The sequence below is a fragment of the Typopeltis vanoorti genome, chromosome 3, assembly GCF_054136105.1.
Source record: "Typopeltis vanoorti isolate ZY-2024b chromosome 3, IOZ_Tvanoo_1.0, whole genome shotgun sequence".
Taxonomy (NCBI): domain Eukaryota; kingdom Metazoa; phylum Arthropoda; class Arachnida; order Uropygi; family Thelyphonidae; genus Typopeltis; species Typopeltis vanoorti.
This window is the reverse complement of record NC_143551.1, coordinates 118,162,219-118,187,551: the sequence shown is the minus strand read 5'-3', so window position 1 is coordinate 118,187,551 and position 25,333 is coordinate 118,162,219. Positions and strand designations below refer to the sequence as shown.

The window sequence follows — 25,333 nt, the reverse complement described above, 5'->3', positions numbered from 1 at the left end:
GGTACATGGCAGGAATTTGATGATGATGATGTTTCAGTAATAGATCATTGGTCACGACTGCAAAGTACCGATATCTATTTAAGTGTGTGTTAGAGTGTATGCCAGTGAATCTAGATATATTTCCCTGAAATTGAATAAACTCCTGTAATAGGATACTGGTTGGTGCAGTAAAAATACAAATTTGCCAGTATTTGAAAAGGAAATATCCCTAGGTGGAATCTAGTTAGGCTACACACAAGAAAAGATAATAGAGGATAATGAAGTATATAAAAATAAGAAATTAGAGAGACACAACGACAAATATAACAATATCCAACAAAAAATATTTTTATATAATTCGGTAATTCATGTAAGTTAAGAAAACATATAAACTATAGTATATAATTATAAAAATTACAAATTGTATCTGAACTCCATTGCACATAATGCATAAATGTTTTAGGCAAAATTAAAATAAAGTGCATATTTTAATCATCATCACTGTCTTCAAAAATAACATTTCGTAGATGTTCTTTATTTATGAGTGGCATAACTTGAAATCTCTTGGACATCATTTGTATAATTCTCATTGCATACTTCAGCTGGTTTAGTTATCAAGAAGCCAGTAATAAGACCTTGCTTATTGCAATTTTTTATTAAGTTTATAATATGGAGCTAAACAAATATCCAATTGTCTCGTGAGTTTTCCTGAGCCCTTTATTGAGGGATCATTATCCGTTAAATAACTTTCTAACTTTCTTGGCAAGTCAATCCTTCTGCTAATTTCTTTAGATGTACCAGTTCATCCTCATTTAAATCTGTTTCCCCATCAATTAATTCACTAATTTCGTTTTCAACCATATTGCAAAAGCCCTCTCTACGAAAAATGCGTGCGGCGTTTATTATACGATTCAGCTCGACATGCACTGGAGATACAAAATTTTGTTCCAGAATGGCTTCAGGCCATATTTTTTTTCCAGCAAACATTCAGTGTAGAGGAGTGTAATTCCTTAATGGACAGAGAAATCATCTTCGCACAATTCAATATTGAAAACTCTTTCCATGCTTGAGGCAGTGTTGTTTGGATTAGATTCCATTTTTTCCAAAATTAATTGGAATGTTCGATGAATATAATATGACTTAAATCTTGATATTATTCCTTGCTCAAGTGGTTGAGTAAGTGAAGTAGTATTAGGCTGCAAAATAAGTTATTTTACTATTTGGATGGCTTAAATTTGTTCGGTGGCCCGGTGAGTTATCTTATCTAAAATTAGTAGAATTTTGAAGTCGATATTCTTTTTCTTTGTGTAACTTTCTACAACGGGTACAAAACACTTGAAAAACCAATTTTCAAACATGATAGCTGTAACCCAAGCCTCTTTGTTGGCCCACCAATAAACAGGTAGGGTGGACTTGTCAAGCCCTTTTATAGCACGAGGATTTGAGGATAGGCTAATAAACATTGATTTTGTCGTGTAATCACTTGATGCATTACCACAAAAGGGTAGAGTAATTGTATCTTTGGAGACTTTGAATCTAGGAGCTGATCTTTCATTTTTCTAAATATAGGTGCATTTTGGCAGCTACAGCCATAGAATATACCGGGAGGCATATGCCAAGTCACCTTATCCTCGGGACAGGTACGACTAATAAGGGCTTAAGATAGCTCTATAACAGACCAATAGGCCTAACACATTGAAAAGAGAAGAGGTGCATTTCGGCTTTTTTTTTTCTTCTCAATATAACCTGGATTCATCTGCATTGAACACTTGGTCTGCACTATAACTATCTTCTTCAATGATTTTCAAAAGTTCTCCTGGGTATTTCCGGGCAGCATCTGCTGATGCTCGCTGGATTTTAAGATTATGTAAAGAAAACGCCTTTTAAAGTCTTCAAACCAACCCTTACTGGCACAAAATCCATGCTGAGAGCTTTCTTCTGAAGCATCTTGATGAAGTTCTTTTAAATTTTTATACAATTTGAGAGCTTTTTGTTTAATAAGATTTCTATCCACAGGAATTTTCTTATGAGTGCACTCTTCTATCCAAATCATTAATTTCTCCATTCTTTCCAGTAGAATAACACGTACGAGCAACTCACTTTGCTCTTACCGTGGACCCAGCAATAACACTTTCTTGGATTTTACGTTCATTTTGTTTGATTGTTCGAATTGTTGATTCATTTAAATCAAAAGTACAGGAGTTGTCCTTGGAACAACTCCTGGTTATTCTCCATTTTCAGCCAATTCAAGATTTTAATTTTTTCTTCAAGAGAAATTAATTTTCTTTTCAATGTTGGTTTTTTTCCCTTTTCATTTCAGTTTTAGTGGCCATTACTATAAAAATAAAATTTTTACATTAAACAACTAACGTACATGCATGCTAAAGGGCATTTCCCCTAATATAAATTTGCTACTTATAACTACATGCGTGACATGGGCAGACACAAATTTAACAAAGATAAATTTCATTTTTAAGTCGCAAGATGAAAAATATATGAAAAGATAAAGGTTTACTACAATTTGTAGACCGTATTATATCAAAATTGCATTGAACAAGAGTTACTACAATTTGTAAATCGTGTTATGCGAGGGTTACCTGTACAGATCATTGTTATATTCACACGATTTCTCAGCTGTTTGTTGTAACGTGAAAATTTAATCCTGACAGCCTCTTTCTGGACTGAATTCAGCTTGTTCTTCACCAAGCTTTGCTTCCACAAACCTTCTCAACCATCTCTCAAGTATACTTGAATAAATCTTACCAGGAACACTCAGGGAGTGTTCCTGGTAACACTAATTTTCACATTCAATTTTATTTCCCTTTTTATATATGGATACTATGAGAGCTCTACTCCAATCATCTGGAATTCTTCCCTCTGAACTATGCAGTGCAGCCACTGTAAGATTTTCATACCTCCATACTTGAGCATTTCTGGTCGAATATCATCTACTCCTGCTACCTTTCCACATTTCAGGCTTTTTCTACTTCAAGTATAGTTATGTATTCCTGATTGGATTTTTGCTGAGTGTTTTTTAATATTGTGCTGCCATCACACTAAATACATCAAGGAAAAAGATATCCTTGATGTATTTAGCAATTTTCCGAAAGTAATTACTCCATACATCAAGGATATCTTTTTCTCCTGTTTTCATGTCACCTTTATCATCTCTAATTCCTTTTACAGCACTCTTTCCTCCATTTCTGAGCTTTTTCAACACCCACCAGAATATCTTGCCACTTTCTTGATATTTATTTTCTATGTTCTTACCAAACTCTTCCCATGACTTTTGTTTAGATGGTTTTAGACAGTGTTTAGCTTTCTTTCATTTGTCTGTATTCTTGAAGAGCACAAACTGATTTATTTGCCAAGAACTTTTGATGTTTCTTCTTTTTTTTTTTTTTTAATTTAATTAACTCTTTCCAAGAGTTAATTAAATCTCATTCTGAAGAATTGAGTTATAAATATATCACTCAATTCTTTGACCTGCTAAATTTAGATGCACAGTGGGAAAATCCTGAAGAAAATTTAACCACTGATATTCAGCAAAAGGAGATTTCAAAGAAAGAATTTGAAAATATTTTTCGTACAATCAAAGTTTTGAAGCAGCAATGCTTAGAGGTTGAACCTGATAAAGAGAGAAACAGTAAAATTTGCAGAAGAGTAGAAGAGGCAATAGGGCCATACCGTCAGTTGTATGAAAAAAAGAAACAAAATGCCCACTGAACTATGTTAGCCCAATTCTTTGTTAAGAAGTAGAATAATAAAATTTATATCCTGAATATGTTTTATTGTCTTTCAGCTTCATGGTTTTCCTTTAACTAGGCTCTGAGACATACCTTAATTCTTTATTAAAAAAAATTAAGGTTCAAAAAAGAAATTTTGAGGAACAAATTATACTTTTTCCCATAGGTTATTATATTCAATTAATGAGCCTGTTTTAAAGAACGCATTAGGCACACTAATCGAGGGATTCCTGTATATTTAATTTACCATCTTAACTAAAAATCGTGCCTAAGTACCTGAAATGTTTTACTTGTTCTATAGGTTCTCTATTCACAATGCAGCTGATATTTTCAAAGCTTCTGACTATTTTCATTGTCTTGTTATTGCTGACCTTCATACCATATCTATTACAACAGTAATAGATATGGCATGAAGATTCTCTGACTAAATCAAATAAGTTACTCAATTTAGTCAGGGAATCTTGCAGACTTGTAGCAGATTTATTTAGAAGTATGACATCATTTGCATAAAGCAAAGAGCTAACATTAACATCTTCAATTTTGATATCAGATTTAATATCACTTTCTTTCATAATGTCATCCATATAGATAATGAACAACAGAGGGGATAATGTATATCCTTGTCTGACACCAGATTTAACATTAAACCATCTTCTATACTTCCTTCAATTCTAACTGCTGACTTACAACTCAAATAAATACTAAGTATTGCTTGATATAATGCCCCACTGACACCATACAACTGTAGCATTTTGAATAGCCTTTTTCTCTCCGCACCTTCTCATGTGCTTTTTCCAGATCTACAAAACTTAAATACAGATCTTTGTTATATTCCCATGTTTTCTCAACTATCTGTTGTAAGGTGAAAATCTGATCATGACAGCCTCTATTTGGCCTGAATCCAGCTTGTTTTCCACCAAGCTTCCCTTCCATAATCCTTCTCAACCATTTCTCAAGTATACTGGCATATATCTTACCCAGAACACTCAGAAGAAAAATACCTCTGTAATTCTCACATTCAGTTTTATTTCCCTTTTTATATATTGGTTCTATGAGAGCTCTACTCCAATCATCTGGAATTTGTCCTTCTGTCCAGGCCATCTGAACTATGCAGTGCAGCCACTGTAAGACTTTTATACCTATATACTTGAGCATTTCTGGTCAAATATCATCTAATCCAGATGTCTTACCATATTTCAGACTTTTGATGGCTTTTTCTACTTCAAGTATGGATATGTTGTATTCCTGATTGCATACCTGGTCAGTTTTTTTTTTATCACTGTGTGCTGACATCACTGCTAGTTTCATTTAACAATTTTTCAAAGTAATTACTCCATACTTCAAGGATATCTTTTTTTTTTCCCCATTTTCATTTCGCCTTTATCATCTCTAACTCCTTTTACAGTACTCTTTCCTCCATTTCTGAGCTTCAACAACCTCCAGAATATCTTGTCACCTTCTTGATATTTATTTTCTATGCTCTTACCAAAGTCTTCCCATGACTTTTGTTTAGATAGTTTTACACAGTATTTAGCTTTCTTACATTTGTCTCTGTACTCTCTAAGAGCAAAAGATGACTTATTTGCCAGGAACTTTTGATATGCTTTCTTTTTTTTCCTTCACTGCCTGTTTAACTTCCTATGTCCACCAAGGAGTTTTGATTTTTCGAACCTTGCAGATAACCTCACCACATGCCTCTCTGGCTGAATCAATCTGTGTTTTCTTCAGAGCTTGCCATTGAATCTCCAAGTTTTGATTCCTGTTCTCAAACTCTTTCATTTTTTCTTGAATAATGTTTGTATATTTCAGTCTACAGTTCACATGTGAGAGCTGCTCAACTTTTATTCTCTTTAAAACTTTCTTACATGTTCTTCTTTTCAATATGAAATTCAATATTATCCTGCTTAAGACTAAATGGTGATCATTTCCAATTTCAAATCCTCCGTACACACTAGTGTCCTGCACCAGAGAGAAAACATCACATCAACCATAACATAGTCAATAAGACTTTTTTTATTCCTTACCTCTTCTCTCCATGTGAATTTGTGCACACTTTTATGTTGGAACATGGTGTTAGTAATAACCAGTCCATGTCCTGAGCAGAAGGTATTTGCCATTATTATTAGCTTTGCTCTTTTCTCCAAATTTTCCCTAAATATTTTTGCATGTCTGACAATTATTTCCTACTCTATTTAGATCCCCAACAAGGACTAACTTTTCATTTTCATTGTGTCAGTTGCTTTCTCTAAAGCCTCAAAAAATTCCTCCACTTCTATCTTAGGAGAACCTTCTGTGGGACCATAGGCACAAATAAGTCTCATTGTCCAGTTCCCAATTCTGATATTTGCCCAAATCACTCTAATTGACACTGCCTGCCAATCAAGAAGATTAGCCTCGTATTTAGTGTTGAATACTATGGCTACTCCTTCTCCTTGATTGTCATTGCCTGAATATAACATTTTGTATTTATTGTTGAGAAAGAGCTCACATATCTCATCAGTTATACAGCTTTGACTGTTAAATACATACATATATATATTCTGAGTAAAAAAATTCATAAGAAATACATTTAGTTATATGATAAAGTAATCTTTAAAAATATGCAATTGTGTACATTAGTATTGCTGGAACCACCGTCTGGTAAAGCGATAGCATAATAAAGGAGACCTTAAATGAAGCTATAAGTAGTATACTTGCTTACCGTATGTAGTAATCCTTAAGGAGTTACATGAAAATAATGCTGTATGTATAGTATCGTATGTTTTTTGCAGTAGTGTTTGTATGTCACAACATTACTGTACAACCTGCAAGCACCATTGACTACCATTGCTAAAGCACTGTTGACAATCATTTCGTCACTTGAGTTTCACTTTGAATCTCGAAAACAGGCAAGCATGTTAGTGGTTTTTTACAAGAATGCTAACCAGCAAAGAGTAGGCAAGTAAGGAAGGAGAGCTAGAAAGGTCTAATAAACCATATAGTTAAGTTTGCTAATCTTGGAAAAGTTTTTATATGCATTTTTAACTATTCTCCAAGAAGGAACTCTGAAGTTAATAATCGAAGGAACAGTATATAATGTATTACTATAATGGCCAAGTTATTACAGTGCTTGCACATTGTATATTAATAGAATAAACGTATGAACAATACTGCAACAAAGATACAATAATACAGTATAATGCCTTGAGTGAGCTAGACTAGAGAGACAAAGGGATCAACATCAATGGTAAAAAACTAAAGGGGGAGTATACCCAAACTACGAAAAAACTAAAATAATGATAACTATTGAAAGAAACTAGATAACAGGGCATAGAATAATAGACAATAACAAAATAGAGCAAGAACAAGAATATACACACTTAGTAAGAACTTCTACATTAAGAAAAAGAAGCATTCATGAAGAAATAAAGAGAATAATTCAGCTAGCCTGAGTGGCTTTTGGCAAACTGAAAAGATTCTTGTTTAGTAAAATAAAACCAGAAAATAGAGCAAAACTTTTCAACCATTGTATCATTCCAGTTATGACCTATGGATCAGAGACATGGCCAATAACAAAAAATGATTGAGTGTAGAAAGAGCCATGCTAAACATTAGACTGCATGACAAATTAAGGAATGATGATATAAGAAAAGAAACAAATGTGTTGGACATAGGGGAAGAGATTTTAAAACTGATATGGAAGTAGCAGGACATATTGCATGTATGAAAAAGTGATAGATGGACCAACGACCTAGTGGATATGGTCATCATGGCATTCAGAAGCTTTCAACAGAGAAAGATGGAAACAAATGGGAGAGGCCTATAACCATAAATGGTTATAAAAAGGGCTTAAAAAGATATATCAAGCTTATGTGAGAATGACTGTATAATGTTTAAGGAAACTTGCTTACTGAATGAAGACATATGCAAGTATAATAGTTATGTGAGGCCTTTAACTTTGCTTGTATTCGAAGGAATGTGACAGATAAGGCAGAGTGAATGAATGAATGAGCAAAACCAATAATATAAGTGGTACAAAGGAAGTTCTCATATGACCAAGTGAAACTACAGAACTTTCAGCTGAATACTATGTTCAGTTTGCTTTGTATTTGATGTTATTTATTTAGAAATGAATTTAACTGTGAGAATCAAAGAATTTTCTTTGAGCTCCTATTGAATAATTCCGAGAATGGCCATTTAATTATTTGCATGTATTAAAAAGTTAGATATATATAAAACAGCAGAAATCAATTCACCAATTGTAATTTTATAGAGAAAAGGAACTTCAGATCTCCTTAGAGAGAGAGAATTACTTATTATAAAGAATTGTATCTATTGTATATATTTATTTATTTATAGTAAATATTTTATTATTCTTATAATTGAGCTTTATTCTTTGAAGATGCACAACATGTTGATCCTTGAAGTCAATTGCCACAGATATGAATCTGAAATATTCTAACCAACTAAAATAAAAATGATATACAATACATTACTATCTTACTTCACGACTAACTTTCATAACATTCAAGACATTCATAAGTTCCATGTGAGTTCACAAAATTTATAGTACTTAGGCCACAAACAGTGTGTGAATATGGAAACTTTTGTTTTTGCTAAAAAAATTTTTGCTGCTGTTTTTTTTAGGCGGGGGGGGGGGCTTTTTTTGGAACTGTTTTTTTGTGGGAGATTTTTTTTTATGATGCATAGTACCACCATGTTCCCCAAGTTCTAATTCATGATATGTGGGGAGGAAAAGATAAGAAATATGGACATGCAATGGGAGGTTGACAGGCTTGTAAACACACTGCCCACCTAGAAGGAACTTAGTCACCTGTCCACTTGTGATCCCATCTGCATTTTCTGCTATATTTGTAAATTGCATATGTTCTGAGTGCACTGCCTGTTTTGCACGAAGAAAAATACAAGATCCTGGGAGGAAAACTCTACCATCTCTGTATGAAACTGGCTAACTCTCCTTCATGAGAAAAGTCTTGAATAAAAGTTCATACCCTTGAGGAGATTTGAATTGATGTCTTTACAACCAAAGGGTTGTCAATACCAATTAAGATAAAGATGTCATAGTTTTTTCCATATCAAAATCATTCAACTGCAATTTGACATTGTGTATATTTGTTTATAGTATCAAATGTTCATAACCCAAACCAAAAAGAAAGCCAGCAGTATCTATTATCTATCTGTAGAAATATGTATTGCATTTATATGTTAAAGCATATAATTCAGTTATTCTATAGAATAATGAATTGCTTTAGTTAAAGTATGAAATAAAGTACACAGTTGTACTGTGCTTTAAAGTAATTTATGAAATATCTAGATATTCTACATAATAAGTAGTTAAAGTATATAAAAATTATTATTGGTTGGAAATGATCCATTATATGATTTCATAAATCTTTTATAAATGAAAAACATATAATAGTAAAAAAAGTCTTAATGTAAATAGTGTAAAAAGAGACATTTATTGCACATGATGAACCATAATGGCATTTGAATTGCAAAGATTTTGTAGTCTGACATCCTTTCTTAGCTGTGCATTTCACTAAACCTTCACCAATATCAACTGATTGCACAGTAGATACCTTTCAAATTTGAGGCATCACTTACTGCAACGAAATTTTTTTTTTTCATCATAAACATCAAATTGTGTCTTTGTGTATAATTCTTTTATAATTCCATTCCTAGTGCCCAATTTATAAAATCTATCCACAGCTTTTTTCAAGAATAATAGTTAATAGTAAAGCAAAGTGAGCATCACCTTTCCTACTTTGGAAAAAAACTGATTATAGCAAAACCAATAGAAGCTTCAGAAAGTATGTAGAACTAATTTTCTTTTGGCTTGTAAACTTAAACCCTCTTAACCTGTTCTTATTCTTTTAAAATTATTTTATTGCGCAAAAGACATGATATGTTTGAGCTATCAGGCTCCTTATCTACATCTAATCCACATATTACGTGCAGAGAGGAATTTACACTGAATGCAGATAGGGCATTCTTTAAAACATAACAAATTTCATTTTGTTAGAACTTTGATCATTCTCCATTTCTATATTTTAATTTACATTTTTATCAACTAACTGTAGCAATTTTATAAAGTTTTCATTGTAGTAGTTTTCTTTGTTGAAAATTTTTGTTGAGTTTTTGGAATATTTTTGGAAAATTGTTGGTGTGGAAGGGGTGGTGAAGTGCAATACATAGTCTCTCCCACTCAAATGTCAACCTCACCTTTTCGCGATCCATCCTGTTCTAAAAGTACAAATGAGGCACTGGCAACTGAGTATGAGGGGGTATAACCCTAACAGAGTAAATGCTGTTAGATCTACCTGTCCAGGTGTTAAGTAGCGGCTCTATCACTGGACTTACCCAGCGACAGGTTAGTAACCTGCCCTGAAGAAATTCAAAATACTTTCGCATCTCATCCAAAGAAAAGCCAGAAGGACTATCAGGGAAAAGACCACAATTTAGGAAATGGTAAACGAAATTGGAAAAAGGAACACATAATGAAGATTTCAACATGGAATGTGAGAAGCATTACACATAAAGAAGAACTTGATAAACAACTAAACCAAGCTAACATAAAGATATGTATAGTAATAGAAACAAACAAAAAAAAAGGTACAAAAGAAAACAACTATATACAAATCTACAATGAGGTAAAAAAAGAAGAAAGAGCAAAAGCAGGTATAATGATTATGGAACATAAGTCCCTAAAGAACAATATTGTATATTACAACTATTTGAAAGAGAGACTAACAGAAATTAGACTCAAGGCATTAAGAGGCCACATAACAATGTTTCGTGCATATGCACCAAAAGAGGAAAAAGAAGAAGACAGTAATATATTTTATAATGAATTACAGAATGCCATAGATAACTATTTACTACTAGCAGGAGATTTAAATGCCAGAATAGGAAACAAAAAATACAAAACAAACATAGGTAAATTTGGCAAAGATACGTATAATCAAAATGGTCACAGACTAAGCGATTTTGTCATTTATAATAATATGAGAATAGTGAATTCAGTGTTTAAAAACAAAAAAAATACATAAATATACTTGGTCAGCCAGAGGATACAAATCAGTAATTGACTACGTTATCGCAAATTTTAAATGAGCAGAGTTAATTTTGGAGGTAAGAGCATATCGAGGCTTTGAATTAAACTCTGATCATTGCATGGAATCAGCAAAAATTCAATTTAAACTAAAGTGGCTAAAAACACATAAAATTGAAAATTCTTGCCAACTAACCAAGCTACAAAATTTCTTCATTACAGGATCTCCAAGTTAGATAACAATATCAAAAATGCACAAACTTAAAAACAGAAACCACACATGAATCAAGTGACACAGAAGATGAATGGGAAAATCTGAAACAAATTCTCACAAAAGCAGCAAGACAAACCTTCGGAATAAAGCACAAATGGATTAGAAAAAGAGGACTATGAGACTGGAACAAAGAAATAGAAAATATAATAAAAACAAAAAAGGACGGTTACCAGAAATGGCTAAATTCCAAAACAATAGAAGCAGAAATAGAGTATAAAAGAAACAGTGCAAATGCAAAACGAGAAGTAGGGAAAAAAGCATAGAGGGAGAGAGAGAGATGGAACCATTTTGTAACAGAACTAGAAAAGGATTTATTTAAGCCACAACCCAAAACCTATAAAGTAATAAAGTACATGAATAAAGAAATAAAAGAAAAGATAAAAATACAAACAATAGATTTAGAAAAATGGGTGACCTATTTCCACAATCTCTGGACAGTTGAGAACATTGAAATAAAATTTTATAAAACAAAGAATGACCTAATAGAAAATACCACAATGTTAGAACTGAAAAATACAATAAAGAAGATGTAAAATAGGAAAACACCACGATCAGACAATATAAATATAGAACTATACAAAAATGCAGGTGAAAAATTTAATGAAAGACTTCTGAAATTTTTTAATGTGTTTTGGATGTCTGGAAAAACTAACTCTTGGAAAAAATGACTGGTTATCCCAATCTATATATAAAAAAAAAAAAGGAAATAAAGAAGATTGCAATAACTATAGGGGAATTAGTCTGCTGAATAGAGGATATGTGAGCCAGCAAAGGTTGGTCGATTGGTAGAACCTCTGCTACTAATAGCTCACGCAAAAAAAGTTAAGCAAGTTTGAGTGTGGTAAGTAGTTGGAAGGGAATCAATCGTTATATGCTGTTGGCATACTCTCCCTCAATGCGTCTTTGAACTCCCTGGAGGTGTCACATAATAATAATATAAAATATGTGCAGGAATATTAAAAGAGAAGCTAAGCAGTATTGTAGAGGACAAACTACTAGAAGAACAAAACAGATTTTTAAAAGGCCAATCCTGCATAGACCCAATTTTTATTCTAAAATTATTAATAGAAAAGAGAAGAGAATTTCAAAACACAGATGGCGTTTATTGATTGTGAAAAAGCCTTGACAAAATTAGTAGACAAAAATTGGTTAAAATATTAACCGATTTAAACATACCAAACCAACTTTTACAATCCATTCAAGAAATATATACAGGAAATAAAATAGCAGTTAAATTAGATCACATCTCAGAATGGAAAGATATATCAAGAAGAGTACGACAAGGATGTACCCTCTCACTTCTACTTTTCAATATAAATATATAAATAAAATTATAACAATCTGGAAACAGTATAACCCATTTGGTATAAATAACCCTATAAATGAAGATGGATACACTACTATTTGCAGATGATCAAACAGTATTACCTACATCAGAAGATGATTTACAAAGATCATTAAAATCATCAAATATCTCAAAGCAAATATCTAAAGAAAAAAAAAAAATAATGGTCTTCAAAGGAGAAAACACATAAGAAGTAAAATAGTGATAGATAATAAAATATTAGAACAAGTAAATACTTTCCGATACTTGGGATGTGATTTATGATATGAAGAAGAAAAAGACAGAGATCAAAATAGAAAACTTTGTGAAAGTAAATGGCATAATAAATAATATATTTAAGCCATCCTTAGTACAAAAACACACTAGAATCAGACTATATAATGTCTTGTCAAAACCAACTCTACTATATGTGAAACATGGACCATAAAATGGAAAGATGAAAAACGAATTCAAACAGCTGAATATACCAAGTGGGACCATAAAACAAATAAAGAAATTTTACAATCCCTGAAGATAAAACCAATTAATTACTACGTAAGACAGTATAAACAAAAATGGCTAGAATATTTAAATTGAATGGACAACAGCAGACTACCAAAAATATTATACAGATACAAAATAAATGGAAAAAGAAGAATCGGAAGACCAAGAAAGAGATGGCATTAGACCAGAACAGGCCACTTGGCCTAAAATACATAAGAAGAAGAAGAAGATTGTAATATTTATATTGATTCACATTTTCATCTTTATACTACAAAATACTACTGAAGTGCACAAACTTGATGCAGTACTGAAAATTACTTCAAATAATTATTTTAATACCCTTTTGTTTTTTTAACAGACTGACATTGGCTATACCTTCCTGTACAGTTTTCAAAACTGGCCATATATCTTCCAAATTTTCTATTAGTTAATATGAAAATTCTCCATCATTATCAGAGTGCAGATTTTGGGTACTTAAAATAGTATAAATATATCAGTATTGGGCATGCAACTTCCTCTGCCTGTTTACTTTCTAATGGTTTCAGCACTAAGAATTTCATTACATGGTTTTGATACATTGTTATCCCCCGATAACTTAAGAATGTGAAAATTTCAGTTATCATGATGTAACAAGAGAAGAAATAAAAACCCTGTATAGATAGCTAAGTAAGCAAGCTTGTTCCTAAGCAGATATTGTTAAGGGCCTTTGAAAGTAACAAATACAAAAAATAAAAGGAAAGAAAAACATGCTTGCATCCAACTGAAAAATATAGCTGAAATTGTTTGTTGAACTAAAAAAAAAAAAAGGAATTTTATTACAGTTGTGATATGATAAAATAAGGTTAAGTAAAGCAAAGAAGATTAGTCATAGGATTTTGTATGTGAGAGGTTAGTTTTTACACTTGAAGTAAGAGATTAAAGATTAATTCTTAGAAAATTTTGGAAAGAGGATTAATTTAGAATAGATGACATAAAGGTTAGCTTAAACAAAAACCAAAGCTCAAGGTCATAATTCCCGAATTGAGACTTCATCACGTGCACACGGACCGCATGATGTTTTGGCAGAAAAACCCCACTCTAATTTGTCAGTGAAATTGACTCCAGTAAGGGGGGAAGAAAAGAAATTGAAGAAGGTGCCAGTAGGGGTAATCGTATAAAAGGGTTAGGAAACCCCACCCCCATGAGGGGGCTTTTTCCTGGAGAGTTTTTCTTCAAGAGTCTTCGTATAGGTCTCACGTGGTTTTCCTGAGTGACGGGTTGGGAGTTTTCTCCATCCAACACAATAAAGAAACAAAGTGTGCAGGATTTTGATGCCATGTTCCTATTGTAAGAAATGAGGGATGCCGTTTAGTTAAAAAGAGAGAAGATAATGTCAGTGTGTTTCATCGTCCAGTGATCATAACGAGAGAAAGAAAATTCTATAAAGGAGTCAGTGCCCACGTGGTGAATTTCACAGCCATAGAATAGATGACCCTATGTATGTCCTTGATTGAAGAATGTAAGGTAAAGATTGTGAAAGCCCATCTTAGTGCCAAAAGAACTTAGGAGTGATAAGTTATAGAAGAGTTCGTCCTAGGAAGGTAAAATATCGGAAAAAGGTAGAGGCCAGTGTAGACGACCCAAGTCAAAAGGTACTGTAAAATCTCGTGTTCAAATCATATGTAACAACTGTAGTCGTTGTTCAATTACTGAACATTTGAAAGGATAAATGAGAATTATACTAGGACTTTAGTACATGTCAAACTAGAATAAAAATGAGCTTGTTATTATTAATTAGATTTATGCATGTATATTATATTTTAATTAAGAGAGTTTTAAAGGTCAAAAGTGTGTATTAGCTCAGCGAAAGGATAAATTTAATCCATATTGTCTTAGTGAGAAAATTAGAGTAAATGATTATATATATCCTAGAAAATACAGAATTATAGTGTGATCAAACCAGTAAGGGGTTAGACAAAGGATCAACTAGTTCTAGGATTATACTTGTTTGTATGTATAGAATCTGTTATGGCGATATGATCACAAATCTCATGTGGGATCTTAACCTAATACTTGTATTTAGCTAGTGAAAATTTGTATTATATATTCTTAGTATTGAATTGAGTTTTATTTGATAAAGAATGAATTGTACCATGTTTAAGAGTTCAATAAACCTTTGTTCATTGAAAATACAATTGTCTGCGATTGCCGCTCAATGCACCACTTGTAACAATGTACGAACCTAATCATGCATGGGGGGGGGGGATTTTTGTGTAGTTACGAGATAAAGGTCATGACTGCATATTAGTTTCACACTCAGATATATTTTGGTAATTGCTCCTTGTTTTTGAATTTTATATCTTAAACTAAATGTCCTGAAAGGTGCAGTATAAAATAAATATTTAGGGACACTAAGGGGAGAAGAAGCTTGAATATTTGTATTTGGGTGATATCTCGTATATAAATAAGATTTGGTCAAGGACGAGTAGAGTTTCACATGTAAGGATAGTTGAAAGCTTAATAATCGTAAATTGGGACACAACATCATCATCAGAAACCTGAATTTCCATCAAACTGTGACTTTGGAAATCTACTTAATAATGACTATTAAGTATAGAAAATACCCTTGCTTTACAATCACATCTTTTTTCTCACTTTTCTTTTTCTTCTCAGATCTCTCTACCTTCACGATCAATTGAAAAGTGGATATAAAACTTAAATCTATTTTACTGATACAACATATATCAGTATCTGAATTTTATTTTTTTTAACAGTATGAAATGAAATTCTTATTTTATACTTTAAAATGACTGGTCATGCTAGAATAAATGAATAATATACTTTAATGGTAACAAATTTCAGTTGGGAAAAAAAATATATTAGAAAATTTTATTGTCATAAGATAAAGAGAAGCATTTCAAAAATCAGATAGAGTAATCTATCTTACCTTTTTTGAGTTGTACCATCAATAGCTTCTTTAAGTTTGTCTTCAAATTCATCAAATAAAGTGCTTTCTTCTGCCTCTGGTTCAACAACTAAATTTTAAGGAAAATATATTTACAAACTTTCTTGTGAATTATTTTTTATGTATAAAAAGATTGCCAAGCCATTTTATTAATAAAAAATCAAACTAAATAAGAAACAATCAGATATGTTACATATAGCTGAAGGACAGCTATCAAAGAGAAATTATGGAGAAAATGAGTCCAAAAGGAAGGTGACTAGTAGTGTATGTACACCAGAGCTCAGTACATGGTCCTCTGTTATTAATAAATAGAACAATGATAGGAAATATTCAAATGCTTTCTGGTGATGCAAAACTGAGAAAAGCCTGAGTAAATGAAGGTCAAGTGGAGATCTAGAAGGTTGACTTAGACTAGCAGTATGGGCAAAGATAAATGGCTAGCAATTTAATGTGCGAAGTGTAAGGTGATGCACTTTGGGAGCCACATCTGGACTACTACTACATGCAGATCTGGTGGACTGGATTTCATAAGAGAGAAACTGGTTGAGAGGATCCAGAGGTCACTGACCAAGCAAGAGGAGACACAGCAGAAGAATATAGGTTTTATAGGATTGACACTGAAGGCTTTTTCATTACAGGACAGGAAGGGAGAAAACAAGGAGTCACCCATGAAAATTGTGTAAGATTATGGTTAGAAAGGATATTAGGACATGTTTTTTTGCATGGGTAGCAAATGAGTGGAATGGGTTGCCAGAGGTGGGTGTGAATACTTTGTCTGATAATGTTGGAGTCTTGACAAGTAACAGACTGATTTGGAGGAAAATTGTAGATAGGAAGTTAGTAATGATGTAAATTTTTCATGTAGTACTATCATATCCTGTACACCCCTTGAGGGCACATGTCAGGAATTTGATGATGATGACTATCATTATATGAGTAGAACATGTATTTATGCATGGAATATAAGAAAAATAAAAAAAAAAATAAATAAAACTTGGAGTTTGTCTAATATTCCAACTAGAAAAATTATAAAACAAATCATATGGCAATTTTTTTTTTATATCATAAAAATGGAATCAATGAAAGATGTAATTTTGACAAGTATTTACCAGTAGGTTTCCATATACATACCAGCTTATAATTCCCATATTTTTAAAGTTATACTCAAAAGGAAGTTGTATTCTATTAAATGATAAACAACTGAATAATGATAATAGTAATTCATAAACAGTTTAACAATAAAAAATAAAACATTAATCATAAAGATTATTCAAGAAGAAAACAGGACATCACTAAAATAATTTTAAGACTGGAAATATACTTACAGGTTCCATCATCACTGCCAAATCTCGACTCAGAAACATTACTGATAACACTAGCATTGTCAGCATTAGACTCCTCCTCACTTGCTAGAATAGTAACATCACGCTTTTGATGCCCAGTGCTTCTACCTAAGGAGAATTATTCATTAGAAAAAAACTATTATTAAACAAAATATATATCTTTGAAATTTTTATTAGGATAATGAACAGATTTTTTCTAAATCTGTTCATTGCAAGCTACTATAAAAATACTGCTTGCCATTTTTATTTTATTTTTTAATTTATAACAATGAACATGTTATAAAGTATACATACTCTTGCAATATCTCCCTCCCAAAACAACCCAAACTGGACAGGCAACACATGCAGTGAGAATAGCATAACTGAAAAATTTTAAAGACAGTGCAATGCTGGAAGACTTCAAAATGTGCTCGAGGGGCAACACAAAAACTAAAAAGAGGCGCATTAAAAGCTTCTTTCAAGAGAACAAAATGAAATATCAATTATACTACTGAATAACTGATAAATAAACAACAATAAGTAGGTATCCTATCATTACCATATTAGATCTACATGAAATTAGATGGGATTGTTCTGGTGGCACTGAAGTTGATAAGGTTGTTCACACCCCAGTGAAATATGATAAAGAGATCAGCATTTAAGGCACTGGTTATGAAAGATCTTATAGATGCATGAGCACTGCAAGGTTTGTCAAACTATGGACAGGATCTGAAGTAAGTGACATGAGGTGATTTATAAATAAGAGAAAGAACAGAAGTTAAGACACCCAGGGATACTCAAGCATTGGAAAAATTGAAAGAAAGCCACCCACCATTACACACAGTGAATAGCCAGAGAAGTGGTAATCCAACTGTGAAGGATGTGGACAAACCATTAGACATTAATTTGGTAAGTAGTCCTTTGTGCCAAACATGATATGCCCTGGAAATGTCTAAAGCAATGATATGGATTTCATCAAATCTTTCTATAGCTTGTGTTCATAGATGAGTGATTGAGAGCGGCAAAATCCATACTGGTGGCAAATAATTAACTGGTAAACAGTTTAATTATTTTGTTTGTATGAAGCAAAGAAGTTGAATGTATTGAACACAAGTCCAATTTCTAACTGCAATATGGCAATTGTAAGAAAAAAAACTAGAATACCCTATTTTCTTAAACATTTTAGAATTAGAAGTTCCAAAATGTTTTAATATTTTCAAACTTACTTCTACTTGGATAGATTATTTCCACAGATTATAATAATTTATTATAATATTTATTATACAAATTATAGTAATTTATTTCATAATTTGTGTTATTCCCAGTATAGTTTACAGAGGCCAAAATTCTCCGGTACAGTCTATCGAAATCGTGCTTTGTGTGACACAGGATGCAGAAGTCTAAAGAGTCAGATTTAATGGATAAGGATAATAATCTCCTTAACCAATCCCAATCCAATTAATGAATAATAGTGATGGTTCTGATTATCAAATATTTTACAAAAAATGTAGCGAAGCTCCATCATGCTGGAAATACATATGCTGTCATGTCAATAAAGGGAGGACTAAGCCAGGACGAAAGGCCTGACTCATTTCACAAATGAGATAATCTATTAATACCTTTTAGTCAATTAACTTGTTTCCAATAAGTTGCTTCAATAGCAAATGAGTATCAGCATAAAACAGGATTTCTGAGCGCAAGTGCAAAGTTCATCTGCTGTTTATAATCTGCCTGTTTGAGGTGCTGTATTTCTTGTACAGAAATATGTACCTTTTCTGTACATATTGTACAGATGTAAATACTGTTTTTAGTACCCTACAAGCAGTTGTTTTAGGAACTCCAAAGCATGCAAATATTTGTCAATACTTGTTTCAGAACTGTGCTTTACACTCAATGCATGTTATTTTGAACTTGGTGATGGTGATTCTGACAGAACATCATATGTTCCGGTTTCCTGCAGAGATTAGTGTTTATGAATGGTTGGAAGACTGCCAATGGCATTCCTTAACAGCGAGTCAATGATGACATTAAAAATGTAAATAAAGTGCTCCTTGTATGAAATCTTGGTTCGGATCTTTTAATTAAATGTACACAGATAAAGAGCCAACCCAACAACAAAAACAGAGCACTGTGTAAGCCTGAGAATGCATACAAGAAGCTGTGTAAATGGATCACACAACATGTATATAATCAGGCAAGACTGCAGTTACTAGAAATTGAATGGTGAAATGATCTTGCCTCCACACTTATCTTATTCAGAATGGCCCATGTTGACATAAATGATAGATTCCTTCCAGAGCACCCTATAATAAATTACAACAGATACAGGGTTGAAACCAATTACAGCAGATATTGTAATTAGTTTCAGTTCACAAGTCATTCCTCTTAGAGAAATTACTATGAAATGAACCTAAACTACTGTTGAGTATAGAGAAATATAACAAATGGATATAAAATTGGGAAGTCTTTTCATTCTCTCCAACTAATAACAAAAAGAAATGAGAAACAAATAAATAAATTCAACTTTTTCAGTTAGCCTTTACACTGAGCTTCACAATGATCAGTGATTATGTCCAGTTTTAACAATAGGACATATAGAAACTTACATCTGTTTAGGATAGTATTTTTTTTTTCAACTGGTTATTATCAATTATAAGTGATTACTTCAAGCTCTAACAGTGTGTCCTAAGCATATACTAAAAGAAGTCTCTATATTGTGACTTGTATAATGCAATCCTGAAATTTATCCCCCCCCAATTATTGCAGATTATAATATTTTATCAGATCTTATTAGTTACTAAAAACAGTACTATAAATAAATGTGAAACTGCAGTAACTAAAATAAAAGAACTTAAACAATGATGGACATCTGGGAAACAAGAATGAATGGACATCAAAATATAGCTAAGGTCCGGGTAACTCCAAACGTTTTTTATTTAGGACTATGATTTTTTTGTATTACATTATATTTCTTTTCCAGATTCCAAGTACAGCATATGTTTCTCAAATGTAGTAAGGCTTCATAAATCACATGAAAATTTAATATGATCTACATCAACCACAGGAAATTTTTCCTGTAATTAAAGAAAAAAAGCAGAATTATATTAAGGTGTAATTAGCACTGCATAAAAATACCATAAGATATATCACTACATAACTGCATTTGTAATGAAATTAAAATGGTTTATTAAATATAAATAAAAAAATTAAGTTTAATACTTAATATTGGAGAAGCTGTTGAAAGTTTATTTTTCACTTGGTCAGACTATAATAAATTTAGTTTAATCCTTTATCCAAGTGTGTGCAAACAAAGTTTGCACCCGAAAGTATCTTTAGGACTGGGGTAAAGTGGTACAACACCAGGCAACTAACTCCTTGCAAAGGAGTTGCCTGGTGTTGTACCACTTTACTCCAGTCCTAAAGATACTTTCAGGTGCAAACTTTGTTTGCACACACTTGGATAAAGGATTAAATTAAATTTATTATAGGAGAAGTTGATATTTTAAGTAATCATTAGTTTTAGTTTTTGCTTTGAAGACAGGTATAGAGTATTAGTGATAATCTCCAGTGCAAAAACACAATAATAATTGTAGTTTCACATGGCCAGATTAATATGAGCATCAGTAGATTCAATTTGCAATTGGAAATCCCCAGATTAAGAGTGTTTCCAAATAGAAACTGCCTCAACAGAATGCATGTTATTATGCAATGACTCCACTAGATAAGAAAAGCACAGGTTTAAAGATATCGATTAATAACTTCAATGGAACATGTGCCCTAGGCATTAAAATAAATTTCACGATTTACACATGTAATTATCAAAAATTATAGGGAATTTATTAAAAAAGTCCAAATATGTCATCCAACATTAAGTGGACATCATCACAGATTCATCAAGGAGGTACTGTTAACTACATTCAAAAGATAAATCAAAATAATGAGTCATAATTCATGCATATATTAGCTTGTCTCGGGTGCAGCTGAAGTATATGGTATTGCATTATTAGAGATCAAAGGAACAATTAATAATGATCACTTCCCAAAACTTGGATATTGGCATACAGTCTGATCAGTTCAGTTTTGCATGATTTCGTAACGTTTCATGTTTCAAAGAAAATACTATCGAATTTGAACTTACTGGAATGAGGAAGTTTTGTCTTGGAATCAGACAAGCATGGCCTTGCTTCTCATGTTACTGTCACTAGATACAGAGTTCTTTGGAATCAGACAAAACTTCACTTCAGCAAGTTCAAATTCGAATCGTCTTTTCCTCGAAATGTCAAATGCTACAAAATCATCCAACCTGAACCGATCAGACTACAGGAGCATCTGATGTTTTTTGATTTTGGTTCTGTCCTCATTGCTAGTGATTCCATGGGGAATATATTGTGTATCTATAAGCCCAATGCAATAGTTGTTTCAATTTTTGGTATATATGCATGGTTTAAATATGAGTTGATAGTTCTGTGATGTTTTGGTAGGGAGGTGTGCTGAAGGTGGGGTGGGAGAATTTTTGTTTTCTGAATGTTGCGCTTGATGCCATCAGGGAGGACTAAGACCAGCTTGATAAAAGATGCTGTATGTATTTTGTAAAGAGAAAAAATATTCAGTGTTAAGAAAACATTGTACAAGGAAAAGTATTTTAGCCATATGTTATTAGAAGGGTTGTGTAGCTTCAGTGAGGTATTTTGAATTTTATATGTTGCATTGGTCAAGTTTTGAAAGCAAGGAGATTAGCTTCTTGTTAGAAGGTGTAAGTAGTGTTACCTCAAGTTGAAGGTAATATAGTTGTGTATTTGCAGGTACTGTAAATTTGTATACTGAAGCAGATTTTTGTTATGGTGGGTAGATGGGCTATTAGTATCAGATTTAAAGGAGAACTGCAGCCTGTTACAGAAGCTGTTATATTTGTCGAGGAGGTGGAAGCAGCTATGTTTCAGGTATGCTAAGAGTTTAAAAAAAATGTTCAGGCTGACAAGGTGCACTGAAATATCCTCTACTATAGGTAAACCAAAGGTCTGTGCTCAGCTGTTGATGATAAAGCAGTTTGCAGAGGTGAATATTTGAACTGTTCAAATCTGTTAATATAACAAATACATGGGGTCAGGTTTTGTTTCATGGTTTAGGAGGTACTGTGTGTGATGGTGACTGCAGTAGGAACCACCACCACACTGTGAAAGAGGTAATGACAACTAGTTAGGATGCAGTATTTTGGTCTGTCTTTCCCTACTCCTTCAATTCCTTCTTTACATTAATGTATCGCCACCTCTTATTGAGCTCCTAGAGTTTCCATAGTTATCGTTAACAGCACCCTCTACCATGTTACCTTAGAAGGTAACATCCCAAGTTATTACCTTCTAAGTTTATTATAATTTTCTGGTTTGTAGTTCTACACACCTAGCCACCTATCATCTCAGCCCTACATGATCATACTTTCCATTTTAAAGCCTGCCTAATTTATGGTCACATCCTTTGAAGCAGTCATAAGATACACTCAATCTAGTTTCCTCATTCACACCGTGTCAAAAAGTAATTATTATCATTCCATAACTATAAATACTATTTCCTTCTTTCAATAGATGTTCTCAATAGTCGTAGCTTACCATACTGATTATTCAGTTTTCTGGAATCATTAACAATCTACTCCCCCCTTCCCCATTAGAACAGAAAATACTATGCCATTCACATTATTCTCAAAAGCACATTTCCTTCCATTAACTAAGCATCACCAATTGGCAATAATTTTTAGCTTTGCATTACAAAAAAATTTATCTCTCAATAATCCAACCTTCAAATAACCAAATATTTGCCAATAAAAACAAGTAATCAATTTAAGCAAAATAATTTTGGAACTGTCCTTTTATGTTCATTAAAATGAACAGTGCTAATGTATTACAGGTCAATTAGCTTTCTTGGGTGAGGAAAAACATACCTTACCTCACTGCCTTTTCAATCAGAATATGATAATATTCTGATACAAGATAACCTGAGATAAGAGTAAAGATGTCATTTAAGTATTTCAGATATGCTAGTTGTTCATGAATCACTGTTTGACTAAGAATTAAACATCTAATAGGCATTTGTCAAGAAAGATTTAAGAGTTAATAAACATGAAATAATTGCCTGTACTATAAATCATTCAAGTAAACATTTATTCATAAAATTGACTTGGGCATCATACTTGGTTTTTGTTATCTATTTATCTGTTATATATTTCAATGTTTGCTGGAATCTTCAAATACTTTTGCTAACCTGCTTTTTTTTAAAACCATAACTGACACCAGCTTGCAAATTCTCACGATTAAACAGAGTACCCAGCTGTAAAGTCAGATTAAAAAAAAGATTTCAAATACTAATCTATAAGCATATTTATCTAAGCAGACTGGAACAATAAATTTGCTCTTAATACTGTTGTTTTCCTCACTGATATGAACAATAAATACAGAATTAAAATGTTTCAGCATTTTACAAATGGCATTTAAAATTATCATATACATACTCTACTACACTTTGCTATTGAAGTGGCCTTCAACTCCATATCAGCATGCGACTGAAGGCCACATCAGTAGAAAAGTGTGGCACAAAAAAAAAAAAAAAAGTAGTATTTCAAGGTTCTCTCCCTTCAAGAAATAAAGTAAAAATTTGTTAATTATTAAAAAAATTGAATTTTTTAAATTAGAGTATACTGAATATTTATTAGATAAGCATCATATTTAATGTTATTTGAATTTGTTATTATAAATGCATCAATGAATGTAATATGCCATCTGTGTTACAAAACAATAAATGTTGTAAATGTCTTGCACTCTGAACTGTAAGCAACTATCTGTTACTGTCATCTCTTAGAAGACAAACGGTTTAGAATTAATTGAATATCTAAAGAACAAATAGAGTTAAATTACATCTGACAGAATTGCTTCTGGGATTGGGGTAGAGATTATAAAAATCAATTGTCAGAATAGAGGATTAAATCTTCTGATAATTGGATGTTAACTGAGATATAGCTGAAGCAACTAAGACTGACACTAATGTCATGTTTATTAATTGCATGTTAATTACATCACTGAAAATAGGCTTGATGCCTGTTTTGAGTGATGAAAAATTGGGAGGGAAAAACCTTATTGCCTCCAAATGAGGGCCCTCATAAATCACCCTCATAAATGGGATCCAAACAAAAGTAAAATTACAAATAAGACAACAATTAATTTTCAAACTTATGTGAAAGCTACATAACTAAAAGGAAACCTCAACATAGACTAAGGAATGTAAAGAACTCACTAGGGCTTATGACCGTTACCAATTCTCAACTTCCCATGGTATCGTGTTATTAGTTATTATAGACTCAAATACACAAATATTAATGGGAAGAAATGAAAGCATCCTAAAAAATAAGAAGCAAACCTCAAATACTCAGCAGTTATCTATTCTGTCTCCTGGCTGAATCAGTGTTATCTTCAGATAACACTGATTCATCCAGGAGACAGAATAGAGAAATCCAAACCCTAAGTTAGACAAATTCAGGAAAAATAAGGAATAATATCCAAAGTTGTTGGTAAATAAGTCAGCAGGTTCCCCAAAATAATACAAAAAATGTAAGAAGTGTGAAAGAGAAGTTGAGAAGAGTCTGGTAAGAAGATAAATATTATAAAGGTTAGAAAATGTTCTGGAAGCTATTAAGAAAACCCTTAGAAATGGAGAAAAGAATATATTATAAGGAATGAGAGGTGAAAAACAACACATAAAAACGGAGATATTCTGGATGTATAAATTAATTATTTTGAAGAAGTGTTAAATGAGAATAACAGAACATAGGTGGTTAAATATCTCCAAGAGGAATATAATCAGGAATAGATATTAGTACTTGAGATACAAAAAAATAGCTATTAGATACAGGGCTGCCAAGAGAAACCTTCGGACCCATGACAAGTCTGGGGTCCAGGCTCCACTTAAAAAAGTGCATCACTTTTGTTTAATAAAAAAAGTCATATAAAACATTAAACATTTATTTAGAAAAGTGTACAATAAATTAAAATTCGATGCATTACATACCATACAAACATTAAATAAAAAGAGAATTTTCAAATTTTTATTGCCTCATCCACTTCCTCACTTTATGATTAGCGAAATCTTTAATCATCTCATCATAATCAATTTTCATTGCCAGGTCATGTTCTATTGATAGCAAAGCT

At 32.3% G+C, this 25,333-nt stretch overlaps 1 protein-coding gene across 3 annotated transcripts in view; it reads right to left on the bottom strand.

The window, feature by feature from the left end:
* Ifrd1 (Interferon-related developmental regulator 1) overlaps positions 1 to 25,333 on the bottom strand; it is a 161,525-nt gene that overhangs the window by 101,284 nt on the left and 34,908 nt on the right. For 2 of the 3 annotated variants that reach the window (XM_090415929.1, XM_090415931.1), the window contains exons 2-3: positions 17,148 to 17,273; positions 15,805 to 15,892 (exon numbers count right to left, since the gene is read on the bottom strand). In XM_090415929.1, the coding sequence (XP_090272055.1) occupies positions 15,805 to 15,892; positions 17,148 to 17,273 (214 nt within the window). Of the gene's footprint in view, positions 1 to 15,804; positions 15,893 to 17,147; positions 17,274 to 25,333 lie in introns of those variants that run through there. The other variant, XM_090415932.1, reaches the window with a different exon arrangement.